This window comes from Onychostruthus taczanowskii, unplaced genomic scaffold, assembly GCF_017590055.1.
Source record: "Onychostruthus taczanowskii isolate IOZ18803 unplaced genomic scaffold, ASM1759005v1 scaffold89, whole genome shotgun sequence".
NCBI classification, from domain to species: domain Eukaryota; kingdom Metazoa; phylum Chordata; class Aves; order Passeriformes; family Passeridae; genus Onychostruthus; species Onychostruthus taczanowskii.
The window spans coordinates 649,000-675,044 of NW_024506882.1; the positions used below are offsets into that span (position 1 = coordinate 649,000).

The 26,045-nt window shown below is 49.6% G+C and overlaps 1 protein-coding gene across 3 annotated transcripts in view; it reads right to left on the minus strand.

Annotated features, from left to right (window-relative positions):
• Positions 1-3,712: 3,712 nt before the first annotated feature.
• The window catches only part of KSR1 (kinase suppressor of ras 1), a 49,379-nt gene continuing 27,046 nt past the window's right edge, over positions 3,713-26,045 (minus strand). Inside the window, exons 2-20 of one of the 3 annotated variants that reach the window (XM_041425378.1) lie at positions 25,053-25,193; positions 16,348-16,495; positions 15,089-15,509; positions 14,863-14,867; positions 13,047-13,107; positions 12,524-12,607; positions 11,907-11,968; positions 11,692-11,798; positions 11,251-11,419; positions 10,050-10,091; positions 9,452-9,506; positions 8,734-8,779; positions 8,243-8,622; positions 8,058-8,154; positions 7,675-7,808; positions 7,140-7,271; positions 6,731-6,866; positions 6,279-6,412; positions 3,713-4,015 (exon numbers count right to left, since the gene is read on the minus strand). In XM_041425378.1, coding sequence (XP_041281312.1) covers positions 3,937-4,015; positions 6,279-6,412; positions 6,731-6,866; positions 7,140-7,271; positions 7,675-7,808; positions 8,058-8,154; positions 8,243-8,622; positions 8,734-8,779; positions 9,452-9,506; positions 10,050-10,091; positions 11,251-11,419; positions 11,692-11,798; positions 11,907-11,968; positions 12,524-12,607; positions 13,047-13,107; positions 14,863-14,867; positions 15,089-15,509; positions 16,348-16,495; positions 25,053-25,193 — 2,433 coding nt within the window. In that variant the 3' untranslated portion in view covers positions 3,713-3,936. Of the gene's footprint in view, positions 4,016-6,278; positions 6,413-6,730; positions 6,867-7,139; positions 7,272-7,674; positions 7,809-8,057; positions 8,155-8,242; positions 8,623-8,733; positions 8,780-9,451; positions 9,507-10,049; positions 10,092-11,250; positions 11,420-11,691; positions 11,799-11,906; positions 11,969-12,523; positions 12,608-13,046; positions 13,108-14,862; positions 14,868-15,088; positions 15,510-16,347; positions 16,496-22,530; positions 22,780-25,052; positions 25,194-26,045 lie in introns of those variants that run through there. The other 2 variants (XM_041425380.1, XM_041425379.1) reach the window with 2 other exon arrangements.

The following is a 26,045-nucleotide window of genomic DNA, read 5'->3' on the forward strand; positions in this document are numbered from 1 at the left end:
TTATCTTAATACTGAAAGTGCAAATTATTTTTTTAATACCATCTATGCTAGTATAATCTGGTGGTTTTTATACATACAAGGAAAATCTACAGTTTTGTACTAAGTTAGCTAGAGCTGAAATCTTTTTTTTAAATGTATTGTTTATCTTTGTGACTTTATTTATATCAGATTGGTTTACTTGCATATTATCTTCACTTGAAAGCGAGTGAATGCAGGGTTGTGTTGCTGGGAGTTGTGTGGCCGCATGCCTGGATCTGGAGCAATGTTTGCAAATGAAATAATCATGTGCTGGTCCCCGGGTGGCAACAGCTGCTGCATCCACGTGGGTCTGCTCAGCAGGGAGCAGAGGGCAGCTCTGCTCTGGGGGACCCAGCTACACGGGCATCAGCTGCTGTTGCTGTTGTTGTTACAGAGCCTATAGCAGGAAGGTTCCAAAAATTCCAAAGCACTTTGTACATCTGAATTCTGTGCTCTGGTTTACTTGATTTGTTTGTAATAAAAGCTGTCTTTATACGGAGGCAAAGCGTGTGGGTCAGTGAAGCTCTTCTTGCTCTTGGCTCCAGCCTGCAAGGCAGAGTAACAAACAGCTCTGAGGCTGTGGTGAGGTGGCTTGGGCTCCTCCCTGAGCTGAGGCATCTCCAGGATTTCAGTCTGCCCATCAGCAGTTTTGCATTTTTGTTACTGCCAGGCGAGTGTGAAATGTTCCTGTGGGGGCTTTGAGTGCCTTTGAGCGCTGGGAATGCTCCCTCTGTGCTGGGCTGCTCCTGCTCCCTCTGCTGTGGCTCTCCCGGGGCACAGGGACCCCGATGCTGGGGCCTCCTGGGACAGCTGTGGGGTTCAGCTCTGTGCAGGGAAGCATCAAACTGCTCCAGTCACAGCCAGGGCAGAGCCTTTGTGCTTGGGGACTGGAGTTTGTGTGGTTTGGTTTGTTAAATGAAACACCTCTGCCCTTCAAGTATGATTGAGAATTAACTTTATTATTTCTTTATAAAAGACAACAAAGCTCAACTTATCTTAAGCTTTTTATTGTTTGCACGTGAGATGTAGATAAGATGGATGGATGTAAAGCTGTGCCTTTATGATGCCCTGGCCCATTCCTGGCAGGATGGCACAAAGCTGCCGTTATTCCCAGCACAAAGCTGCTGGCAGCAGCAGAACCTTCCTGGGATTAATTAACACCCGGTAATTGCAGTTCCAGTGCAGAGCCGGGTCTGTCTGGCAGAGCTCTGCCCCTCTCTGCAGGTGGCAGGTGGTGACAGGACCTTGTGCAAAGGACAGAGAAGGTGCTGGGGGTCCCAGAACGGCCTCAGGTCCTTTTGGGAGGGAAGCAGCTTCTTCAACACTGCAGTGCTTCGAGAAAACTCTGTGCTGGTTTTATTACCCATTTAATAATGTGACTCATCATATCCGGGAGGGAAAACTTGGGTAATTGCAAGGGACTTGTGCAGGGGGGATCACCTGGTGTCCCTCAGGGAATGGGCAGGGAGCAGAGGGGGTGGAGGAGCTGCTGTGCTCGGGGGCTCCGTGGGAGTCTGCTCCTCTTCTGGTTCAGCTACAAGTCAGTGGGAGGGAAAGGTCAAACCAGGACTCAGTAATGCTTTATCCAGACCAAAGATTTATTCACTGAAAAGATTCCTACATATCCAGAATTCCAGTAGCATAGAATGCACTCTTTTTTTCTCTTTTTTTTTTTCTGGTTGCATAAACTAATACAGAAACTGTTGTTAATTCTAACAATTTGTAATTAATTTAATAGTAATTCTGGAAGACACTCAGTTCATAGAAAATATAAAAAAAAATTTGTACTGTACAAAGTTTACATCACATTTGAAAAGAAAACGTGTCCATGTTCACCATGTTACGACCATTTACATTCACTACTGACATGTGGCTCCTGTAGCAGCATTGACAGCATTGTCACATTGGCAGCTCCACCGGGGCAGGACGCGTGACACGAACACAACCCAGGGTCTTGGCTTGGTGTGTGGGCTGGGACAGCCCCAGCTCTGTGCCCAGAGCCGGGCTGACCAAACAAAAACCACCCCCAGACACACACCCACACAAAAACCACCCCCAGACACACACCCACACAAACACCCCACAGACACACACCCACACAAACACCCCACGGTCGGTGTCGGGCTGCTCGGGGGCACAGCGGGAGCTTTGTGTCCCAGGGCAGCTCACGGGTGTCCCACTCGGCACCCAGGTCAGGCTGGGTTCCAACCCCAATGCCCCCGTTAAGGGCAGCTATGAGCAAACGCTGTGCCAGGACTGGGGCACAGTGTCCCACGCCTGAGCCGGGGCACGGCAGGACACAAAGGGCCACAGGCCTGGCCGAGGGAGGGACCGAGGCTCACAGCCCTGGCTGCGATCCCACACTGAACGCTGGGCTGTCCCAGCTCTCGGGGCCTGCTTTGTGCACCCAAAAGCAGAGTGAGGAGCACCCCGAGGCTGCTGCTGCCCTCGACACCCACTGAGCTGAGGGCCGGTCTGCACCCAGCAGCAGCCCCTGCCCTCCCTCCCTAAGGCAGGAAGCCCCCGCAGGGCTCCAGCCGAGGGGCAGCACCTTTCTTCCCTGCTTTGGGTTTGTGTTGTGCTGCTCTTAATTAAGCAGCACTTTTGGGAAAATTTCTGCTTTAGGCTGCTGACACATGGTAGTGAGAAGAGCAGAGCCCCAGGGGGAAGGGATCAGGACAGCACTGCAGTGCCTGGCCATGCCAAACACATTTCTCTTTTTGATCTGAGACACATTTAAAAAGTCTTTGTCAACACTTGTAAGAGCTACGATGGACTGGCACACAGGACTGAGGCTCTCTGCTCAACAGAACTCAGGTTTTGTGCCCCTTAACTCCTCACACAAGGCAGCCAAACTGAGGGCTGCTGCTTTGCCTGCTCAGAGATGTGGGAGCTCCCCCTGAGCCTCGGGATGATGTGGGAAAGGGGAGCCTCTGCTAATGGGGCCTGCAGGTGGTTTCCAAGGGGATTGGTTTTGGTTTTAAAAGTAACCTCTGAAACAAGTTTGAGGTGTTGGGGTCAGGCAGAACCTGACCCAGATATTGCCTTCTTGGTTACAAGATTTGTTATTATTAAAGGGTTTTTTTTCCTCAAAGCATCTGCTTTGGTCCTATGTTTCTCAAACAAGGAACTTGCAGGTTCAATCGTGGCCAGCTGTAGGCAGCGGCAACACTGTGTGTGTGTGTGCAGGGGCTCTGAAGCTCTGTGCATCAAGGCCTTAATTAATGCATTATTTAGGGACAGCTTTTCACTTGTCCTGTTTCTCTTGCCTTTCCCTGCATTCAAACTTGGGTCTGAACTTCAAAAGAAGAATTTGGTTGCTGTGCAGAGCTGTGGCAAGTCATGAGTTTATTTTTTAAGGCCAGCAATTCTTAATTCCTGTGGGATTGTATGAGAAGGAGCAGGTTTCAGTGTGAGTTCTGTGGAGAAGAGCACTGAGTCACCAACAGAGCCAGCCCCCGTGGCCAGACACTCCACCTGCAGCAGCTCTGTCCTGGTGAAGCTGAATTCAGGGAGACCCAGAGCTGGGGCAGCCCTGCTGGAACAATGGGTGCTTTGGGCAAGTCCCAGGGCAGCAGGCTGGCTCTGCCTTCAGGAGAGCTGACCTCAGGAGGAGCCACTCCTGCTCCACTGCCCTCAGGGCAGCGTGGCTCCTCCTGACCACGGACACGAGGAGGAACCAGAACAGCTCAGCTCTTTTTCAGTGCTGTTTGAGAATGGCTGTAGTTCAACTTGATTCACTGTTTATTATGTTTAAAAAAATATAGTTCACACAAAAGTATCATGTAAACATTGTTAAATAACTGCTGGTGCTCAGGCAGGCACGGGGCTGAGCTGATGGTCTTCAGTGGAGCAGCCAGGGAGGGTTTCTGGCGCTGTGTGGGAGCAGGCAGCCAGCATGGCCACAATGACACCGGGCTACAGCTTTGGGTTACTCGGCTCCAGGATTCCCAAGCCAAATCTTTCAAAACGCAGGACAACTTTGCTACTGTTAATGCTGCAGAGAGTGGGGAGGAGAGGAGAAGGGAGGGGGAAACAGTTACTGATGATTCCTCTTACAAAGCTACTGCCCTATCACAGGAGCTGAAATGAGTTTGGTTCTGCTCTCACATCACTTCAGATCACCCAAGAGATGCTCGAGTAATTCAGCAGCAAACACATGAAGTTGTTCATGCAAACATTATCAGTGGGAAGAAACTGCACAATCTGATTTGCTATGGGGGAGGAGCAGGAGGTTTTCCCAGGTCTCTACCGTGGGTAGAAGCCTGACACTGGTTTTCAGTGGGCACTTGCTTCTCTTGAAGTAGAAGGGAAGGAAAAACTGACAGAATGTTCTTTGTAGGAGAAAGAGGAGTTTTGACAAGGTACATGAACAGGCTAAGAACCCCAAACAGGACAAACCCAAACCCATTTGCTCCTCTCAGCCTCTACACACATAAAGGGGTCTCTCCCTTGCTCTCACACTGCTGGCAGAGCCAGAAGCACTTTCAGCTCAGAGCTTTCCTGAGCAGGCTCAGGGAATGATGTGGGAGCTTGTCCTCAGACAGCAGAGGGCCCTTGGTGGGTGCTCTCCTCTGTGCCTGTCCTCTCCCCTCCAGACCTTTTGTGGAAGGCACATGTTTGCTGTGGTAGCTGTGACTCTGCCAAGGCCCAGGGATGTAAACAGAAGCAAACCATAACATTCCAGGGCCTGGATCTGCAAGGGGAGGAGCTGAAGGGTGCTCTTGCTTTCCTCCTCTCTTACACAGCCTTGCAGCTGACCCCAGCTGACCCACGCGGACCTGCCCCGGACACTGCCCCTGCCTGGTTCTCAGTGGGCAAGGGCCCCTCAGCTGCTCCAAGCAGAGCAAGGACCATCCTTCCTTCCACTCCAGGACTGACCCTGGCCCCAGGGCCGGCTCTGTGCCCGAGGGAGAACCAGCCTGGCCTCAGCTCCTGCTGGTTTGCAGTGCAGGTGCTGTGGCAACGTCCCTGTCACCTGCAGTGACAGAGCTGCAGCCCTAAGGACACAGAGGGGCCGGGGGGCCTGGCAGGACACGCAGCAGTTTGGGGACAGCCCTGCCGTGGTGTGCACCTGGTCAGCGAGAGCGGGCCTGGCCCTTCCCGAGGAGCGTCAGCCGCCGCTGCAGCCACGGGGTCCCGCAGACAGGAGTGGTTATTGAAGCTACAGCCCACACCAAGCGAAAGGCAGAGAGCAGAACTCGGGTAAAGTGTTGATTATGTCCAGGGGTTAATTTCGTGGTTTGTTTTTGCTTTTTTAATGGAAGGTGATTGTCCAAGTTGCCGGTTAGGATACGACACATGGAAGCATGCAAGGTGGAGCCCGTTATTGCACCAGTAGCTACAACCTACAAAGAAATACGGGAGGGAAGGGAAAAAGACACCATGAGAGTTAGTCTTCAGTTATTTAAAGCAAGCCCTTGAGAACTACACACTGTACAGCTTCGAGCAGGCTGCAGCAGGGGTTAGTGCAGTGTGTGAAAGGATCTGGGTGAGGTGGGGCATGTTCTTTGTGCGAGGGGGAGGCCAGAGTCTGGGGGAAGCCTTCTGCAGTTTAAAGTTGTTGGACATCACCTGTGTGTCAGGGATCCAGTACAAATGGGAGGGAAACCACACAGGAGAAGTGGCAGAATTTTCAACCAAAACTCCAAAGCCCCCACGACCAGCAGAGACCAAACTGCCATGACAGTTCCTGTGTCAAGAGTTTGGGTGGTTCTGATCAGGTGTTGCAGGAAGAGGGTGAAGGATTATAGGAAGGGAAGGGGGGTTAACATCAGAAAAAAGAGAAAGTAAATACGAGCAGCTGAGGAGATGAAAAGAAACCCTGAGGCAAGGACGTGGTGAATGGGCACTGGGCACAGATGTGCCTGTGGCCTCAAAGCCATGCAGTCTGAACACTTCAGAGGGAAATGGTGGCCTGCTCCTGGGCCCTTCCCTTCCTCAGCCTGTACTGCCATTACCAGCACAGGGCAAGTTCTGACCACTCTGGGGTCAGCGTGGGCCCTTCCCAATGCTGTCGTGGATATTCTCTGACACAAACAGGGGGATCAGTCAGCTGCTGGAGAGAGGTGAATATGGTGAAGTAGGAAACTGTCTGAGGCTCATGGCTTAGTCACATCATTTCCCAGGAACTAGAGAAGCAGAGCAGCAGTGCTCCCACCCTGTCAGGTCTGACAGCCCCAGGAAAGCAAATAAAGCTCAGAAATGACCAGTCAGCAAATTGCATGGCATCAGTGCAGTGACCAGCAGCAGGTACTCACTCAGCAGACTTCCAGAAGTGCCCTGGGTGGGAGAGCCGGCGGTTCAGTTTTGGCAGTTTTTCAAGCATTTCCATGAGGACAGTGAAGCTGGGCCTCTCACTGAGGTCGAAGGCCCAGCAGGCCGAGAGGATTTCCTGCAGAGGACAGTGGTGGCTCATTATCTCAGCTCATGGGTCAACTGTGCAGACCAGAAAACTGTCTGAGCACTGGGCTGTGTGTGAGCCCAGGCAGACACTGCTCACAGAGGGCCTGGACACTGCCAGAACCCAGGAGTGTCCCGTGCTGGGGATGTTCACTGTGCTCCACAGTTACAGGCACAGGCTAAACCTGGTCTCCCATTCCCATCTGTTCTTTCCTGCCCCTTCTCTTTTGAGTTATAACAACTCTCTTGAAGCAGCCCCCCTCTCCCTGACCAACAGCTGTAGGAGGGACTCCTGCAGTGAGGTACTTACATTGACCTCTTTGCCCAGGCTGACAGTGGCAAGGACTTGTCTCACTCCCTCTCCGCTGCCGATCTGCCAGATGAGAGCCTCTGCAGGCTGGGTCCTGAACGGCCACTCCCGCGCCTGCAGCTCGTACCACACGGTCCTGCAATGCCACAGAGTGTCAGGCCTCTGCTGCTCCTGGCACACAGAGTACCCAGTGCTGGCACTGTTCCAGCTGCTTCAGCTGAGCTCTGGGAGGTGCCTAAGGCCGTGCAGCAAACCCCTTCCACCCGTGACTTTTGGAACAGGTGAGGAAAATGTGTCCCAGGCTGGAATCCTGAGTCTGAGAGAAGGGGAGCACAGACTGGAAGGCTTAGGCCAGTAGCCAGTCTCCCTCAGCGAGCTCTCCTGGTACTCCTGGGTGTTCCTTTCTTACCCAAAGGCATAGATATCTGCAGCTTTGGAGAAAGGCAGCTTGTCTTCATCTTTCCCTGGGGCCATCTCCCGGACAATCTCAGGGGCCAGGTAGCACAACCAGTCATGAGGCAGCTTCAGTTCATTCTCCCTCCTGAGTCCAAAAGAAAGAAGCAGGACTAAAACATCGGTGTGGAGGCCATATCTGTGCTGCACCTGATGCTTTGGCTTTTTTACTCCAATGTTTTTGGTGATGTTTTGTTTCTAATTTTCTTGCCATGTTAGCAAATAAGCACATGTTAGCCTGACACTCACAGCTCCTTCCTGGGCTTAAGGTCTGGTTTGTTCTGTGCTCTGAGTCTTAATCCAAACTCTCTAGCTGTGCTACTGCAGCTGTAGGAAGAACTTTGCTCAAAAGGAAAACAAAGTGAACATGCAGAAGGCAAAGTGAGTGTGTACTAATCCAATGGATGCTTCTCGTGCACTGCAGGAAATGTTTCCCTGTTTGACCATTTGTCATTCCAGAGCTGGAACCAAGCACTGAAACCTCCACTTACCTTCCTTCCTGAACCACACCCGAAATTCCAAACAATCCAAAGTCGGTGATCACAACTTTCCCATTGTCATAGAAGACATTTTTGGATTTCAGATCCTTATGTACAATCCCCTTTGCGTGGAGATACCCCATGCCCTGTGAAACACAGCAGAGATGGAAATGTTTTTGGGGTTTTATTATTTCCAAGCATACTCTGCTTTCTGACACATTTCCCCTTCCTAACTCCAGTGTCAAGGGTTAGCTGTGACTGGGGGCAGGGCCCCTGGGGCACTTGTGCAGGAAGGTGTTGGGAGAGGTTGAGGGAGCAGCTCCCAGTCCCACGTGCAGCTCTGAGCTCTGGCTGAGGCCCTACCCAGTGGCTCCCTTGGCAGAACAAGCCCTTACCTTAATGATCTCCTGTGCTATCTGCCTGGTTTTGTTGATGTCCAGGGAGATCTTGGGGTCCCTCACAAAGGAGTGCAGCGTCCTTCCTTTGCAGAAGCTACAGGAAATGTTTATGTATAAGAACAGTATTAGCTAGCTCTACAATACCTATCTAGTAGAACTAATAGAAAGACCTCTCTCCTCACCTGGTAATGATTGCTAAGTGAGGGGGGTTCATGCAGGCTCCCATGAACAGCACCACGTTCTCATGCCGGGTCTGCCTGTAGTTCATCACCTCCTTCTTGAAGAGCTTGAGATGATCCTGGTTGTTGCCGTCGATCTCCAGCAGCCTGATGGCCACCTCCCCGTGCCACTTGCCCTTGTAGACCTTGCCCCAGCGGCCCTGGCCGATGGGGTCCCCCAGCTGGATCTGCTCGAAGGGGATGTCCCACTCCTGCAGGTACACGCTGGTCTGGCTGGGTTTGCGGTAGATCATCCCCTGCAGGTGCGGCCGCCGGTTGGGCAAATCCTCCACCTCGTCCTCGTCGTCCTCGGGCTCCGACTTACTCGCCTCTGGCTCCTCCACCTGCCCACAGCAAGGGAAGGGAAAGGTGTGCTCGCAGTCCCTCAGGGCTGGCAGAGCAGCCCAGCAGCACAGGCTGCTCCAGAGACCTCCGGGGCAAAGCAGCAGACCCACCTGTGCTTCCCGCGCGCCTCTGCCCGTGCCCGGCTGCTGGGCAGCGCTGCAACAGAAGCAGTGAAAACAACCTTTGGCATCACTGGGGAACGGGGCCCCTGCTGCCATCAGAGAGCAGAAGAAGCCAATACACAACAGATCCTGACAGTTACAGAAGCAGAGAAAAATACAGTTCCTGCTCCGTGTAAAAGAGAAGGACTCTAAGCTCACTTTGGCAAATGAGGGACAAAGACTTGCAAGTGATTCTTGATAATTAAGTGGCAGGAATTGATTTGGCAGTGGCATAGCTCTGTTAATACACTGTGTTCCAGGAATAGATGCTCCCATTCCTACCCCTGAAACACCTGCAGTGGAGCAGCTGGCAATGCAGGCTGGAAGCTTTTCCATGCCCTGCAGCTGAGATCCTGAACGAGCTGTTTGCTTTCAGCCCAGTGTGCCATGCCCTTCAAGGTACAGAACTCCAACTGCTGTTTCATCTGACCCTTCACACAACCAGGACTACATATTAAAGGCTTGGACTCCTTAGTGTGCCATTTAAAGTTAAGTGTCATATTCAGCTTTATAAAACTGGCAATACCAGCATCACCCTCACTGACTAAAGTTACCCTGAGAATTCTCAGGTGTTAAATCTGGTTTTGGCCATAACACAGCACTTCTGGGCTAACCTGAGGATTACCAGGTAAATGCTGTGCAAATGAAAGGATTTAACTCTACTTACTTAGTGTCTGCAGCAGTTTCTGGAAGTTGTGCTGTTTGTGCAGGACTGGGAATTTCTGGGAAAGTAGAAACAGTTATGATACATCTTCTACACTTCAATCTCCTATAGACTGCAAGTTTTAATATTGCAATAGCAACTATTTGCTTCTTATTTAGGAATTACAAACTCAACCACATACAAAGTGATTTTATACTTTTACTGATTTAAAACTATGCTCATCTCTCCTGTGCCTGCATGTTGGCTGAGCCCAGTCCTCTTCCATTTCCCCCACCTATCTGTAAAGTCCTTTTGGCCAGGCACAGAGCCATAAAAGTGAATCTTTAGAAAGGAGGAACATGGATGTGAAGAGAATCCCACATCAGGAAACAAATGTTCTACAGCTAAATATTCAAAGTTCCATCTCAACACATAAATCACATCACTACCTCAGATTAGGGGAGAGAGGCCTGAGTACACACTGAGATAAGAGAAAGTCTGGATTGTTTTAGACAGGTTTTTTAAAGCAGAATGATTGTTCTTGGGCAGCATGCACAGGTTTACAAACAAGCTATGTTTTGGCAGAAGAAGTTGATTAGCAGAATTAAAACAATCAACTCACCTGGGAAGATAAATTGTTGTCTATGCTGAAGGTAGTAGGCAGCTTTTTAATTAATTGGGGTTTTGTAAAAAAGGAACAGCAAAAAAATACCAGGAGAAAAAAACAAAACAACACAAACAAGTTAGAGGATCATCAGTGAGTGCCTCATGTGCATTCAATGAATTAGTCCCAGGTCACTGCTGGGAACAGATTAGTGGATTATCAGCCTGCTGGGGGGAATTTCAGCACATGCATTTTGGGAGGGCCCTGACAGATGAAAGGTATCACACACAAGCTGTGCCTCCTCTCTCAAACAGCCTTGGATCCCCAGGGGTAGGAGCAAAGGGAGACAAGGCAGGCCCACATCAGGTGTGATGTGATGTGCTCTCATGTCTCAGCTTTGCAGAGGTGCCCCCACAGAAGCTGAAGCTCATGAACTGTCTGCCTTTTATATTTTTTCAGTGAATCTGAGCAGTTTGTCCCAATGCAAAAGTAGCTGCAGTGGAATCCTTACACTGAACTGCCTGTGGTCCTTTTTAGCAGGCTCAAACAGCAACTTGAACTCACAGGTCAGAAGGTGATGCAAAATTCAGCAGTGTTGAAGGCCAGATGTAGCAGCTACTGCACAACATGTGACTTCAGGTCAAAGGAATTACATTATTCTCACTCTTTAGATCTTTGCCCTTGTCAGAGATACTTGCCCCTCTCAGCCCTGGTTGAAGCTGCACACTGGGGCTCTCAGTCCATAGGGCATGAAGGGTAAACTTCTCTCCACCAGTCATGCTTGACAGTGGTTTAAAAGTTGGTGTTGATTGTGGGTTATATTTTGGAAGGCTCTGGTAAAGTAATTCATTCCAGTTCTCATTTTCACAGCCTGCTCCAGCAAGCACCTCCCTCCTGACTGAAAGCCCCTGGTGAGCACACATTGCAGGCAGCATGCATTGTACAGCACAAAGGGGAAAGGAGGAGAAAAAAAAATAGCTTTTTTCTTCAGTCCTTTTTCAAAAAGGAAAAGGAGAAACGTTCCTCAATCATCTGTTTCCTGCAAAGATATCTTGCTGATACCCTTTAAGAATTTGTAAGGAAGACATTTTCATTTTATCAGATAATGAGATACACTTTTACACCTTGTTCAAGGCACGAGCATGTATTCAGAAACCTACAACTCCCCAGGAATTCCTGGTCAGCCTGTTGCAGAGGCTGCTGGCACAGAGGAGCTTACCTGGGAAGTTGAAGCGCCCGTCCCTCTGGCCCATGGGGGACGGGTTTGGGGGCGGCGTCGCACTGGGGGGGTTGGAAGACTGGAAAGGTGCTGGAGAAGATGGAGTGGATGAGGTTGTGGAAGAAGGATTACTGCTGGAGTCCAGGTGGTTTATTGCTGGTGGATGCTCCTGCAAAGCAGGGAAAGACACTTGTGAGAGAACAGTAAGGAGAAAGGAGGAGCTCCCCTCAGTGTCTGCTGGACAACAGACAGAGGGAACTTGTTCCCAGGGTGATCATAGCATTGCTTTGCTGAATAAGCACCTGGAGTCTGCACAACCCCTGTTTCACAGGGAGAAAATGTCTCATATCCAAGTCCTGCAAAGGGAAAGCTCTCACAACAAGCAGTGAGATCCAGCCTCTCCCTACTGCAGCTCCCCAGGGACTCTGGACATGCTCCTACCTTTTTAGTTAGTGCTTTGGGGAGAGTTCCAAACTGGGGTTCTGTGGGTCTGTCTACTGGGTTATTGATATCAGATGGGACAGACTCTGTTCTTCTTATTTTTGTTACTGCAAAACAGGTTGGAGAAGGGAGAAAAAGATCTTTAATGAGACTTTTTATTCCTTCCATACCATCAATTATATTGAAGTGACAAGAATTTGTAGAAAATTACTTACTGGGAAGGAAGGATATTCTACAAGCAGGTGCCTCTTTAGTACATTTGTTGTGACATTTTAATCTGAAAGATAACCATTACATGTTAAATAGCAACTTGTTCTTTCCCAAAAAGAGGAAGCCTACCCTTAATTTGTAATTCTTATGCTAATCTCAGAAGGAGTTCTGGAATGCTCAGCCCCAGAGCAGCAGGCATTCGTATGGAGAATTCTAATACTTAGGCTAATGAAACCACAAACATATCTTAGCATCTGATTTATTTTTTATGAAGTTACTTTCACTAACTCTCAGCTAGCAACCATGAAGTAGTAAAACCTCAGTCCTCTGGACTAGCAAGCCTGAGAGAGAAACAAAAATTAATATTCTGGCTGTTATTTAGTGATCCAGCTCCCACTACAAGATTTGCCCAGGATGAGGTAGGAAGCCTGTGGCAGGGAAACAAATTTGGTTCATTCATGTGTCAGGCTGCCAACTTCAAGTGTGGGTTGTGCCAGGTCAGAAGGACTGAAAAAATGATGCCACTGACAAAAGTGCACCACATCAAGAGATACAAGTCACTGCAGGCTGTGGTGAGTCCAGTTCCAGGCTGTTCTGAAGGAGACCATCCCCGTGTGCTCACCTGCAGTACTTACACTTCACCCCGAACATCATGCTTTTCTGGCACACTTGGCAAATCTGAGACAACCAGGACTTTGTAGAGAACCTTCCAGAGACAAGAGAGGGAAAACTGATGTTAGCTGGTGTCCAAGGGAAAATGAACATTTGTAGGCAACTGAACTTGACAGCTGAGACACCCAACCCAACTCCAAACCCATCTCAGATTTCTGTGCCACATGGCCCTGCCTGGGCTGCTGGGCTCTGTCCCTGGCTGCTCACCTGTGAGCCACAGCCATGCCCAGCTCCTGGCTGCTCACCTGTGAGCCACAGCCATGCCCAGCTCCTGGCTGCTCACCTGTGAGCCACAGCCATGCCCAGCTCCTGGCTGCTCACCTGTGAGCCACAGCCATGCCCAGCTCCTGGCTGCTCACCTGTGAGCCACAGCCATGCCCAGCTCCTGGCTGCTCACCTGTGAGCCACAGCCATGCCCAGCTCCTGGCTGCTCACCTGTGAGCCACAGCCATGCCCAGTCCCTGGCTGCTCACCTGTGAGTCACAGCCAGGCCAAAGTCTCTTCGTACCGTCTGGGGGGATCCCTGGGAGAGCTCTGATGGAGAACAAGAACAAGAGGAGGGTTTAGGGAAGCATTGCTGACACGTGCCCACCACCTGCACAGAAAATGAGCAGTCACTGCCCCAGGTCAGCACCTCCAGCCATGAGGTGTCACAGGAGCACAGCTCAGACTGGTTTGCCCCCTGTGAAGTTGCTCTTGTATTTGTTTCCATATGATTGGATAAATCATGATGTTTTACATGTAGGGATTACAGAAGTCCATCTGATCAGTCTGAGCCATTCTTAAAGTGGAAAGTCAGACTTTACTCCTAATTGGTTTACTCCCAATTGGTTTACCACAAATGCCATCACCCAGTTTTCCTGCAGTGTCAGTAGATTTCAGAATATTCTATTTCACTGAAAATTATCTCAATTTTCTAGACAGGGTCAGCATGACCCAGAATACAAACATACATGTGAGCTCTCTTCACTTTCTGTTAAATGCAGAAAGGGAGATCTAGACTTCCAAATGCCAAACCAGCATGCCAGTGGTTAGGGCACATAACTTTCTGAAAACTCTCCAAAACTCAGAATTGTGGCATATTTCCTCAACGAAATCTACAGAAATATTGCACATCTGAGGCAAACCCCAATGTGCAAGTGTCAGCACAGCAGCAGGGCTGGCTCAGAGCCAGTCTCCTCACTTGACCATAGATGGCACCACAGTCTTTTTTATCATTAGTCCAGGGAGCTCCCAAAGGCATCTGTGATCCTCAGCCTCTTGGAAAAGGCTGTAATGGCTAGCTGCTTTTCCAAGGAATGCTGCTGGCCTAGTGTGGCCATCCAAACAATCCCAGCACAGCAGTAAAGAAGGCTGTTAACATCGGGTCAGATGGTTAAAACCTCACTGAATGAATATCAACCAGTCTGGGATTGTCTGGGACTCCCAGAGCCCACAGCAGACACTTCACCCCAGCCTACAGGTCTGTATGAAGAGGAGCACCAAAATCCTTCATTTCTGTTTGAATTTAGTCTAATGCCTTTTTCATTTATTGCACCAATTACTTCATTCTCCCCAGGGAAATGCTCAGATTTCTGCTGGCACTTTCATTTTACAATAGTTCTATTTCTGAAAGTAATTCCTGAGATTTTTGTTTTAAAGGGCATTAGATATATGTGCAGTGCTTGGACTTGCTTTTAATACTCAGATACTTTTGGACACTTTCCAAGCTGCTCCAATCTCTCTCCATTAGCTTCCAAGGTTACGGGTTGTGTCTGGGACACACCTCAGGATGGCCAGAACTCCCAATGGCCCTGGAGAAACCCAGCCCTGCTCCTGCCAGCCATCACCCACATGAACAGACTCCTCAGCACAGAGGGAACACCCCACATTCCAGCACATGCTGCAGCTTCCTCAGAAAGCTGCACACCAGTGCCTTAACTTCATTGCAGAGACACTGGGCAATGCATATCCAAAGCCACTAAATGGTTAGATGTGAAATTCCTGTACCAAGAGGCATCTGTGCCAGCTGCCTGAGGTCATAGGTAAGCACCCCCCTGGCTTTAACCCTTGAAACATCAGTACTCTTTTGCCTTGCTTGTGTCATCTTAGAAAATACCAGGTGCAACCAAGTAAAACCCTGCAGTTCTGTGGCAGGCCAAGCTCCTGCTCAGTTAACAGAAGCTCTGGGGTAGGAGGGTCCGTGGAGAACCTCCAGAGACTGTCCAGGGATGGCCAACAGGGAGCTGACAAGCACAGGTTCTTCTCTCTCAGCAAGGCACTGCAGACACCCCTGTGAGAATCTCTTACCGAACCTAGAAAGAAGAAAAGATGTATTTTTTTAGGCACTGATACTCCTGTGACAGGTACACACTTTGCTAGAGCAGGAGCTGCTGCCTGCAGCATGTGCTGTCAGGTCTACAGCACCTCTGGCTTTGCACAGGCTCCCGAGGCTGCTGCACTGCCAGCATTTTCCTGCCCACATAGGGCAGCTTTGCCGGGGAGAGCCCCAGCTCCAGTCGGGGAGCAAACTCACTTTATTGGAGGAACTTCGTCGATCCTGTTGCCCAGCTGAGACTCGTGGGACTTGCTCCTGGTGAGGGTGGGGAAGTTGGGCAGCAGCTGGAACACCTTGCGGCAGGGGGGCGGCGGCGTCCGCGGCGGCTTCAGGCGGTGCCGGCGCTTGGGCTGCGGCGTGGCCGGGGGGGTGACGGTGATGCTGTGCGGGGTCCTGGGCCTGCCGGGCAGCACCAGCGGCTCCAGCAGGCTCTCTGCCGGGGGACACGGCCCGTGGCTCGGCGCGGGCGGCTCGCAGGGCAGGGCCGTGGAGGCGGGCGCGGAGCGCGGCTGGCCGGCCCGGGCCGGGGCACACGGGGGGCAGGCGGGGTCCGGCTGCGAGCAGGAGCTGTCCCGGCGCTCGGGCAGGGCCATCGGCACGTCGTCCCTCAGCTCCCCTCCTGTCCAACGGAGCAGCGTTAGTGCCGGCCCGCAGGGAGGGCACTGCGGGCACGGAGCCCGGGGCACGGCTCGGGTGCCCGTTCCACCTGGCAGTGATCCCCCCTGAGCCTCAGGCTGTGAAAACTCAGCACAGGTTTGAGCTTTTGAGAGACATACACCCGGGCTTTTAAAAATGCCATTTGTTTCTAAGAGGTGAATGCCATAACTCCTGAGCAATGGCTGGTTTATACAGTGTGGATGGGAAATATTTGACAGCCTGGGACAAGAAAGATTAGAAAAAAGGAAACACGAGACTGAGCTGTTTGCTGATTTTTTCCATTAACTAATCTTTACCATTTGCAAATGGACGAACTGTCATAATACCAACAGGAAACATCACCTTTCAGTGACAGATTGATAACTGCTACAAAGAAAGATGTGGTGCATGTGAGTACCAGCCTGCTGGGAGAGGCTCTTGTACAAACAGATTTTACAGTGCCTGTGGAAGTGCTAGGGAAAGGTTTCTCTCTGAGCTGGCAGTATTTTGGGGAAGGCACCACCTACAAGGAATCTGCTTGTGTTTAAGTAAGTCAAGGATGTGTACTGACCCATGGAGAATGGACTGGAGCATTAGACACAACTCTGAACCAAAAGGGTTAATAAGGATATAATCTACGGAGTAGGAGAGGATTCTACATACATTTATTTCCATTTATTTATCTGACTTGATGTCCAAACCAAACCCAGCTGACAGCTCCAGACAGGTTTGATCAGTGCACATCCCAGAGCCCAGGCAGTGTGTGCAGGGCAGCAGGGGGGCTGGGCACCACCGGCCCAGGAGGACAAGGCAGTCTGTACCTGACTCCGTCACCCTCCGCAGGCAGCTCAGCGCCCCGTTGAGCCTGGAGCACTCCTCGTCTCTGGCTCCACACCTCTTCATCGTTTCCTTCACCTTTGACTCATTCATTTCTAGTAAGGCATCCAGGGTCAGCTCCTCTGGTATTCTCTGCAGGAAAGCAAGAGACCCTTTTTGTGGCTCTCTGTGTATAGTGAGTGTCACCTGCCTGTACTGCAGCAGTGGCACTGTCTCACTGCCTGGGCTGACTCGTGGGTCACTCCTTTTGGCAGTGCCCACAGCTGCTCTGTCCCCTGCCTGGGGTGTGAGTGTGCTCTGCACTCCAGGACTGCTCATCCTCTGCTATTCCACTGAGGATTACAGGGGATCAAAATACTCCTCCCTTTGTGGGAAATTTTTGCAAAGCTACTAATGAAACTTAACTTTTTCATTAAAAATAGGGTCAGAAATAAAACAGGTCTAAAACCTGAAAACGAGTCTGATAAGGATGTTTGGCTTTTCAGTACTGAAGTGAACGGCAGAAACAGTGAGGAAAATTACTTCTTTATTTGAACAAAAAATAAATGTTTGGACAAAGATAATGGCCTCCTCCTCAAGCAGTTTTTCCTTCATCAGAGAACCAGCCTTACCCATATCCTGCCTGGAGAGATATCTGTGCAGAACTCCTTCTACATCTTAATACACCAAAGCCCCACAGTGATAAGGCTCAGATCAGGCAAACACAAAAGATACAAGAGCCTGGAAAACACAAAATGATCTGGTATTTCCTGACACAGAACTGAGCTGTGTCTCTCTCTCCTCCCCCATTCAAATGTTTCCAGTGTAAGTCTGCAGCAATTGTGGTTAATAAACAAAACCAGGATACTTAGCCCAGTTACCCAGGAATTTCCCTGTAAAGTTCTGCCTAAACAAACCTCCCTGTTGCCTATTCTCACAATGAGATCACAAATTTCACAATATTTGGCCTTTATCCTAAAGTTTCAGCTCCTGGAATCAAACTATATAAAATTTTGGCTTTGAACTTTATTTGAAGGGGAAACTCAAAAGTGTGTCTCACTGCTTGGTGAAACAAAAAGCTTGGAATCCTCTAGTCCATAAAGCCCACTTCTGACTCAAAAGCAAACGTGAATGTGTTGAATGTCCTTTAGCAATTGCATCTTTCCTAACCCAGACTCTTGCTTTGAGAGCTGACGCAGGACTTTCAGTTGTGACAGTGTTCAACAGCCCCAACCTTTGGAGCTCTGTAGGTGGCAACACAAAGAGTTTCCAATTTTAGTAACTGTGGCATGGAGCAAACAAAAAGAATAAATTAAGAAAGGGCAGAAGTCTAAGAAACACATCCTGTATCTTCTGTCACATGCCCTGAACTGGATGAAACACAAAACACAGCTGAGTCAAGGGGAGGCCAGGAATTTAAATGAGCAGTAAGCATGAAGCAGGACCACAGTTCAATGAAGTTTGGGTTGATTTTCTTTTTGTTCTCTAACTAATCTTTGCAGAATAACAAAAGCACAGACATCACAACTGATGCAGGGTATTATTCACTTTTCTGCACATCTGCACCACTAGAATGCAGGACATAAGACTGCCCCCAAAATCTTGTTCCTGAATGACGTGAAGAAAATTCAGAAAGAACAGAGACAGTGCAAAATCTGTCTCCTGGGACTCCTGCCCTGCTATCACACTCCAAAAAACAAAACTCTCAGGGATCCAGATGCTCAGAGCTGGACCTGTAATGTGTTTCCACGATTCCAGCACCCCAGCATGAAGGCAGCACAGTTTGCTCACACAGAGCCCCAGCTGAGCTGGGCTGGTAACACCAGGATTGCACCAAGTCTCTCTCACAGTCAGTGCTTTCCCCAGCACCCCTGGCAGCTCACAGCAGCAGCTTTGTTCTGCCCCACAGGAGCAGCCCCTCGGCCTCGGGGGACAGCAGCACTCTAAAGGGGACAGGGGCAAACAGGGATCAAGGTTTAGTGGAACATGGAGACAGCTTTTTACCCCAGCCCAGGTGCTCCTGGAGCCAGGAAGCCAATGGTCCTCTGTTAAGTACAAGAAAAAGCCAGTGTCTCACAAAAACCTTTATCCTATTTCATACTGTTAGAGTAAGTGGGATTACAGTGATGCCATTTTTGAATTATCTTGAAACATTTCCTCACTCTCACCATTCTCCCCTAAGAAAACAACACAGACTATGTAGCCCTTGCTTAGGCAGGAGCATCACTCCAGATCCCAGCAGGAGCTCCCCAGTTCCATCACCCAGGACCCCCTCACTTCCCAAGCTTTCATGCACACATGTAACTAGTAACTGACCAGAACTGTTAGTAAGTTAGCTGGTAAAGTGGAGGAAACTAAGGCTTCCTCAGGAGAGCAGAGCCTTCCCACCACAGCCAGGGGTAGCTGGAATGCAGCCCCAGCTGGTGGACTGGTGGCAGCATGGCTGGGGATCTGGTTTCTCAATGCCTGTTCTGTGGCACGAACCAACCTTCAAGCTGGATCAAGGATTCAAGCCTTCCTGCTTGCAGAGAAAACAATTTTTTTAAGATTCCCAAGCTACTGAGCACTTCAGAAGTGTCAGGGCACTCTTCCTTTGCCCCATCCCTTTGGAGGACAGTCTCCCTCTGCCCAGAGCTGACTGGTCTGTGGTGGTCCCCACACCCCCAGCTCAGCTCTCACACAGACCCTGCTGGGGGGACTGCACCCACACACAGAGCCCAAGCTCCTCTTCTGCTCTGTAGTTTAATTTTAGAAAGACAGAATAGCAAGTTGTAGGAAAGTAGAAAGTACAGAAAAGGAGATTATATTTAAACAATCCCAATGACCTTGAGCTGGGAGAGCTCAGACTTTCTGAACCTGCTGCCAGCCCCCATGACACGCGACAAAAGAAATAAGCCTTCAAAGAGGGGGAGGGAGGGGAAGTAAGAGGCTTTCTTTAAACAGCCACTCATGTGCTGCACATATGTGGTGGCTTAATATAAAACTGGTCAACCTGATCCCTGTAAGATTGGCCTGCTCTGCCTTGGCTGTGTGTCACCCCCCAGGCAGTGTGACAGTGAGGAGGGTCACTAGTTCAGGGTGGCTCTCAAACAGGTTCTGCTGCTGCCCTGGCTCAGCTGCCGTGGGGGGAGAAGGGCCCCTGCTCAGGGGCACGTGGGGGGCTCCAGCCCCTCAGTGCAGCTCTGGGCCCTTGCACAGGGGTCACTCCCACTCTTCAGCACTGATGGTGAGAAATGTGGGTCCAGCTGACCTCTCTTTACCTGCTTCTTCAGTGGGTGCTGAGGCTTTTTTAAAAAACAGCTTTAAAAATGCAGGTTAAAGGCTTGCATTAGGACCAAGCCCAACACCACCACCCTGGGCACACCTTGTCTTGACAGGGAGAGCTGCAAGATACTCAGACAGTACTCTACTAATAAGGTCAGATTTAAAAACAGAGAAAAAGCAGGAGACAGAATCTGCTTTCAATCTTCAGCACCTCATAACTGCCAGCAAAATCTAAAGCCTAACCATGCACTGCTCAGCAAAAGGGATGCTAAAAAGTCCAAAGCAGGAAATTATTCCTCTCTACAACAGGTAAGAGGACTTTTCCCTGAAGCCCTCCTGCTTATTAGACACAGACTTCACTTCATGGTGCACATGTCTGAAGAGAGAAAAGTGAGTACCAATGAATCCAAGGAGCCATCCAAGGGTCAGTCTCAATTAGTCTGGGTGAAGAGTTCACAACAGTCTTTAATCTTGTCTGGTGTCCAACTTAAATCCCTGAAACATGGCAAAAATGGTGGTATCTAACACAGTGGAGGGGTTATTTTTGGTAAAGATTCCACCCTGCAGATAAGCCTACGTAGCTAATGCTGCTGCAGGCACTGTGCAAAATCAGCCTGACCTGCTCCTCGACCCAGTAGCCACAGCTCCTCCTGTAAAGCTGGACAGTTGTCAAGGCCCCAAATGCCTCCTCTTAAATCAATACATTCCCTCTCCAATCATCCTCCCGTGAAGCAGCAGATGCTAGAAGAGAAAGCCCATTACATAAGGTGCTTAAATTCCCACTGATAGCTCTAAGCAAAGCATGTAAAGATGCTCTTAAGAACATCTTGTGCCTGCTAGTTGTTATTTTGCAGTGTTTTTCTGGCGCCCAGCAAGGAAGGTACTGAAAAATTGCTGTATTATTAAATTCCTGGAGATTTTATGGGCATTCTGGAAAGCCTCTCACTTGAAATTTCCAGCTTGCATTAAGCTGTGAGCATAAACAGGCCATGGTTCCACCTAACATCACCCTCACTGTTCCACCTCACAGCAGAGGCTGGAGAGGAGCTGACAGGCTCAGGACATTGTCCAGCTGGCTCTTTGGGGACAGGAGAGCTGCTGTCACTACTCTTCTGTGGCAGACAGGTGTAGCAGTTGCCAATCCCTCAGGCTGACCTCAAGCCATGAAGGGTTCAGAGTGCCCAAAGCTGCAAGGGGCACCTGGAGCCCTTGGCAGGGAAGGGGAGCCCTGGCAGTGGTAGAGACAATCTTCCAGGAGCTGTTTACACTGGGGAGGGGCCTTCAGCTGGAACACTGAAGGAATTTTATAGCTCAAGGAAGCATGCAGGACAGAATTAATTTGCATAGGCACAATTAGCACATCCAGGATCTCTGCTATCTGACCGGCCAGCCAGAGCTCCTGCTGCCAGACCCATGGAAATCCCCAGCAAACAGCCACGGTCCTCATGGCCTGTTCATGCAGATATGCTGACAGAAAAAGATGAGAGGATACAGCTGGGGAAACCTGATAGGCGTAGGCAGATCTGCCTCTTCTATCCCCCATCCAAAGGATGCAGTCACAAAAACCTTCACAACTCCTCCAGTGACAGATCTGCTACGAGCTGGGCCACCCTGTGCAGACAGAACCCTCTGCCACGGGCTCACAGCAGCAGCCCCAGGCCCGTGGCTCACCCTTGGCAGGGACATTTTCCCAGGGGCAGCACGAGGCTCTGGGCAGACAATTCCTGCTCAAGGCATGAGCCCTTGCTGCTCTGCTCCTGCTGTGCCCAGCCCTGCCCCTGCCTCGCTCAGCTCTGCAGCTCTCTGGCATCGATGCTGGCTGGGGATGGGCTTCACAGGCAGGCAGGAGTATCCCAGAAAAGGGTACAATTGGGACTCAAATCTGCTCCCAAAAGGAACAGCCTCAAAGCAGCCCCAACCACAGCCCTGTTCCACCTGCTCCCAGTCTCCCTGGTGACACAGCCCTGCTGATGGCCAGACCCGGGGCAGGATGTGCCCCTCCCTGTGCAGGACAGTTTCCCACTCTAAAAACAGCTTTCCAAGCTTGACTGACTGGCACCCCTGCTCCACAGCCAGCAGGGCTGGCCCAGACATGCTTCAGAAGATGATAAGGAGATTACTCTGTTCTTAAGTTAGTTTTTAAGACAGTGACAAGTTACATGTGGGAGCAAATACAATAGTTATGTTTCTGGGAAGCACAGTGATAAAGGCAGAGAAAATCGCTTTCTGGGCTGAAGAAAATAAGCCAACAGAATTCTTTTAGTCTCTTCTATTTGGCAGACATACTCCAAGCTGAGAACCCAGTAAATAGCAAGAGGCTTCTTCCATCAGCTCAGGAGTGGAGACAGCACTCTGTTCTCATCCTCCTTCCCTCCCACTGCCCTCCCAATTCCTGACTCCAACTCCCAAGGCAAGCAGGACATTCCAGAGCAATGTATTTTTCTAGGACCGTTTTCAGAGCAACTTTTACCCATTCAAGATGACTACATAGCATGAACACACCTTCTGTCTGTAGGGCTCCTTGCCCTGTCTTTTCTAGGTCTCAGTTCAAATACCTCTTTGCTCACTTTCATCCCAGCATATTTAACCATTTGTACATAATTTTTGGCATTAAACTACACATACAATCGGTCTCTGGAATTAATCAATCTCTAGAATGGATCAGATTCTAGAACTCCTAAGCAAAAACAAGGACTCCAGCATTGCCTATGAGAATCAAACACTGAGTTACAGCACCACATTAGCCCAGCTCCAGAGCAGAGCCCGCCACCACTTTCTATGGTAAAAAATCTGTCTGGCAACTGATTAACAGTAACAAAGCGACAGAAAAGGCACAGGCTGGGGTGGGGGTTCCAAGTGTCCTTACCCCTCAGACTGTGCACTCCCAAAGAGGCTCCCAGACTGGGGTGGCAGTGCCCACCTACCTGCAGGCCCGCGAGGTCGGCGCAGCCCAGCCCTCGCACCCGGCGCAGCGTCACCGGCTCGCTGCCGTCCACGCTCCCGGCAGCTTTAGCTGTTGCCCAACGCCATAAACACTGCATTGTTATTGCTGTAATCTCCTCCAGAACTAAAGGATTTTACAGGCAGTCATTATTCTCGTTTTAAATATAGGTTTTCAAAGAAATAAAGGAGCCCAGCAATTATAATCACCAGAGCTTTCGAGCTTCACAATGTCTAGAGCAAGTCACTGAGCAAAAATAGTCTTCACTCAGGAGTAGAGGAGTCAGCAGATATTCTAAATTGGAGCTGCTGCTCTATTTCTGACAGGAGAGCCTGGGAGCTTCTGTGCTTCCCTGCATGGCAGCTTTATTTGGGAGAGGGCTGGGGGGAGCGAGGGGAGGGGAGGGGAGACAGAGAAACAGAGCATTGTTCCTCTCACCGCTGAGCTAAAGAACTGCTGCAATTAGGCTGCTTTTCAACAGTGTTATGTCACAGATTAGCACAGTCTTGAAAATACTGCCTCCAGTAGCACTAGAAATGCAAAAGGAATCAGGACCATTTAAAAAAGCAAAAACCCCATCAAGCCAGGCCTTTCTCGTGGTTTGTCCCTGACAGGCAGCAGGCACAGAGAGCCCTCCACTGCACCTCCTCCTGCCAGACCTGCTGCTCTGTTCAGCTCTCAGAGGTGCCCAGGGCAGGGCTCTGAGGCAGCTCTTCTGAGACTCCACAGGTACCTGGAAACCTCTCCAACTAGTTTCAGAGCCTAAAAGGCACAAGAAGAGAGGGCTGTGTGCCAGGTGACCACACTGTGACACTTGCACAGTTTTCCTCCTCTCTACACCATTTTTTGGAATCCTTAAGAAGGAAATCCAGCATGCCTATTTCCATTTTACAGCGAGCTACAGTATCTGAGAGATGGGAAGCTGTTCCCAGTAGCAGAGAGCCAGACCACTCGAGGGTGCCCATTTTCACAGCATGACCTGCTCAACCCTGTCTGCAAAGGCTCCTCCCCATCCTGTCACAGGCAGGGTGCATGAAGCAGGACACCACTAGATTTTGTAATAACTAACCTATTAAAGCTCCTTCTGTCAGTGATTTCCATTTTGAAAGCTTTCAGCTGAAATGCAGTTCAACATGCTGTATGAAATCTAAACAACAGCAGGAATGATCCCATGATACCTGAGACATTTCTGAAAGGTAACTCATCCCAGACAGCTCTCAGCACTGTGCTGATGCCAGTGTCCAACACCAGCAGTGGCTGCATGGCTATTTTTTGAGCAGTGAAATAACAGGACTAAAAAAAAAAAAAAATCACTGCAAGAGCAGAGCACTTAGCTTATTAGCCCAGCTATTTCCACTTCCCCCAGCTCATAGCCTGTTCCAGCATGTCTACTCAGAAATTATTTTAATGACACACAGGGTGTTGCAGTTCTGCTCTCCAGTTAATACAAGTGCTACAGAAGCTGCCTGCAGCTGCATGAAATGCATGCAGAACCCTTAAAAGATAACCATACATTTGGAATCCCAGAGGAATTCCAGTGCTTTGTACACTTACAGTTCTGTCCCAGAAGGAAAAGAGTTCATTCAGTTGGACACTGCTTGGGAGGGGGCAGCAAGAGAGCACAAATCAAAATAATACAGATCTGGGAAATACATTCTGCCTTAGACCAAACCTGAATTTGTTCACCCCTTTTAGTGACCACACATACAGAAGGGCAGTCTCAACCCTCTCTGCTTCCTGAATTAGCAGAATGTGGCAGATTTGAACTGTCCACCTCCCTCCTCCCTTTTCTTCACCTCTTCCCCCCTCCTTTCTGTAGGCATCACAAAGGATTTATAAAAGAGCTACAAAGACATTCTTTTAGACTCAGGCAATTCCAGTAACCTTAGAAACCAATACTAGCTGGGAGCCTGGCAGTTTGGCCACAGCAACAGGCTGCTTTTGTCCTCTCATTGTTACTGCTGCACCTTTGGCTGTGTCACCCAAAACCTCGCTGGGCTGGAAGGCAACACCAGCACCACATTCAAAATGAACAGTAGGAAATAAAAGGAACAATTTGGTCCTGAACCCATACTGTTTCACCAGAGACCCCACTTAGTTACATCAGAACCAAGCTGGGATAACTTCCATGAAAATTTGTGGAATTTTTCAGCCAGGCAGATTCCTGCTGAGGTCAAAGAAAAATTTTGGTTGTTTAGCAATCAAAGGAAACTGAATGAGAACATCGTGACCTGGCCTGCAGAGGCAAAAATGGGAAAAAGAATAGAAAAAGCCTTTTCTGCCTTGTTTAGCCTGTCAGTGGACTGAGCTGTACGTGTGTGTGTGTGAGACTGTAACAATGGTCTGTTTTGGCTAATGCTGGACACAGAACACAGTGCAGCACAGAACTATTAGTACAAAAAGGCAGTAAGTGATTAAGTCCCGCCGTGGCTCTCAGACCCAGCAGGCAGCTGGGAATGTAGTGGAGGGACAGGAGGGCTCTGTGAGGGCTGTGTCCCTCCTTACCTGCACCACCTCCTTCCTGACGTTGACGATGTCCAGCCAGTCGTTGAAGCGGGGGTAGCTGTTGAGCTCGGCCGTGCGGTCGCTCAGGGGCACGCTCAGCTTGCACTGCCGCTGCCGGTGGATGTAGTCAATCAGCTTCACCTGGGGACCCAGAACACAAACTGTGAGCCTCCTTGGCACGGGCTGGCCCCTGCCAGGCTGTGCTGGTTCACAAGGCATGCTGGCTTGTGAGCAGGGCTCTTTCGTGACACAGAAGTGACATCCTCCTACGAGCTCTCGGGGAAATCCACGCAGTGCATTTCCCTCACACTGAGCATCTTTGCTCTTCAGCATTTCAGCAGAAGGCAGGACCTGCCTGAGCAGAAACAGCCAAAGTACCTAAAGACTCTGAGGCCTGTTATCTGATGGGCATTTCTATTACAAAATCAACATTAAAACCAGTTAACTTAAAAGAACAAAAATTCAGGCAGCTGGACTAGATGATTTCTGCACATCTATTCTAAAATTTTATTCCAAAGCTTTTATCACCTGACCATCTCATGGCAAATGCACTACACAGAATTCCTCACTTAAGGCACAAAAGAATAAAACAGCAAAAAGGAGTATTGTTTGTGCCTTATGTTTGCTTATCAAAAAGAAAATACTCTCCAAAGATTGCTCACTGTGTCACACATTCCCATGAGGCAGGCTTAAGCTTCAAAACCTTCCTAACAAAACAATGCCTCAAAGCAAGTTGATCCATGATTTATAAATCAAAACGTTCTTAGTCAACAAATTTTAGCATGTGGGACATGATCAGACTGAAAATGTAAAGGAAAAAGCAAACATGGAATTCTTTGACCATTATCATGTGTCTCCTCTTAGAGTTTAAGTGCTTTTTTTATGAAGTTAGTTGAGAGCATGTTTTATGAGCAATCTATTCCTTACAACTATCAGCTATAACAAGTTTGTCCCTGCCCACACACCAAATTGTGACAGCAGTGCCATGCAGTC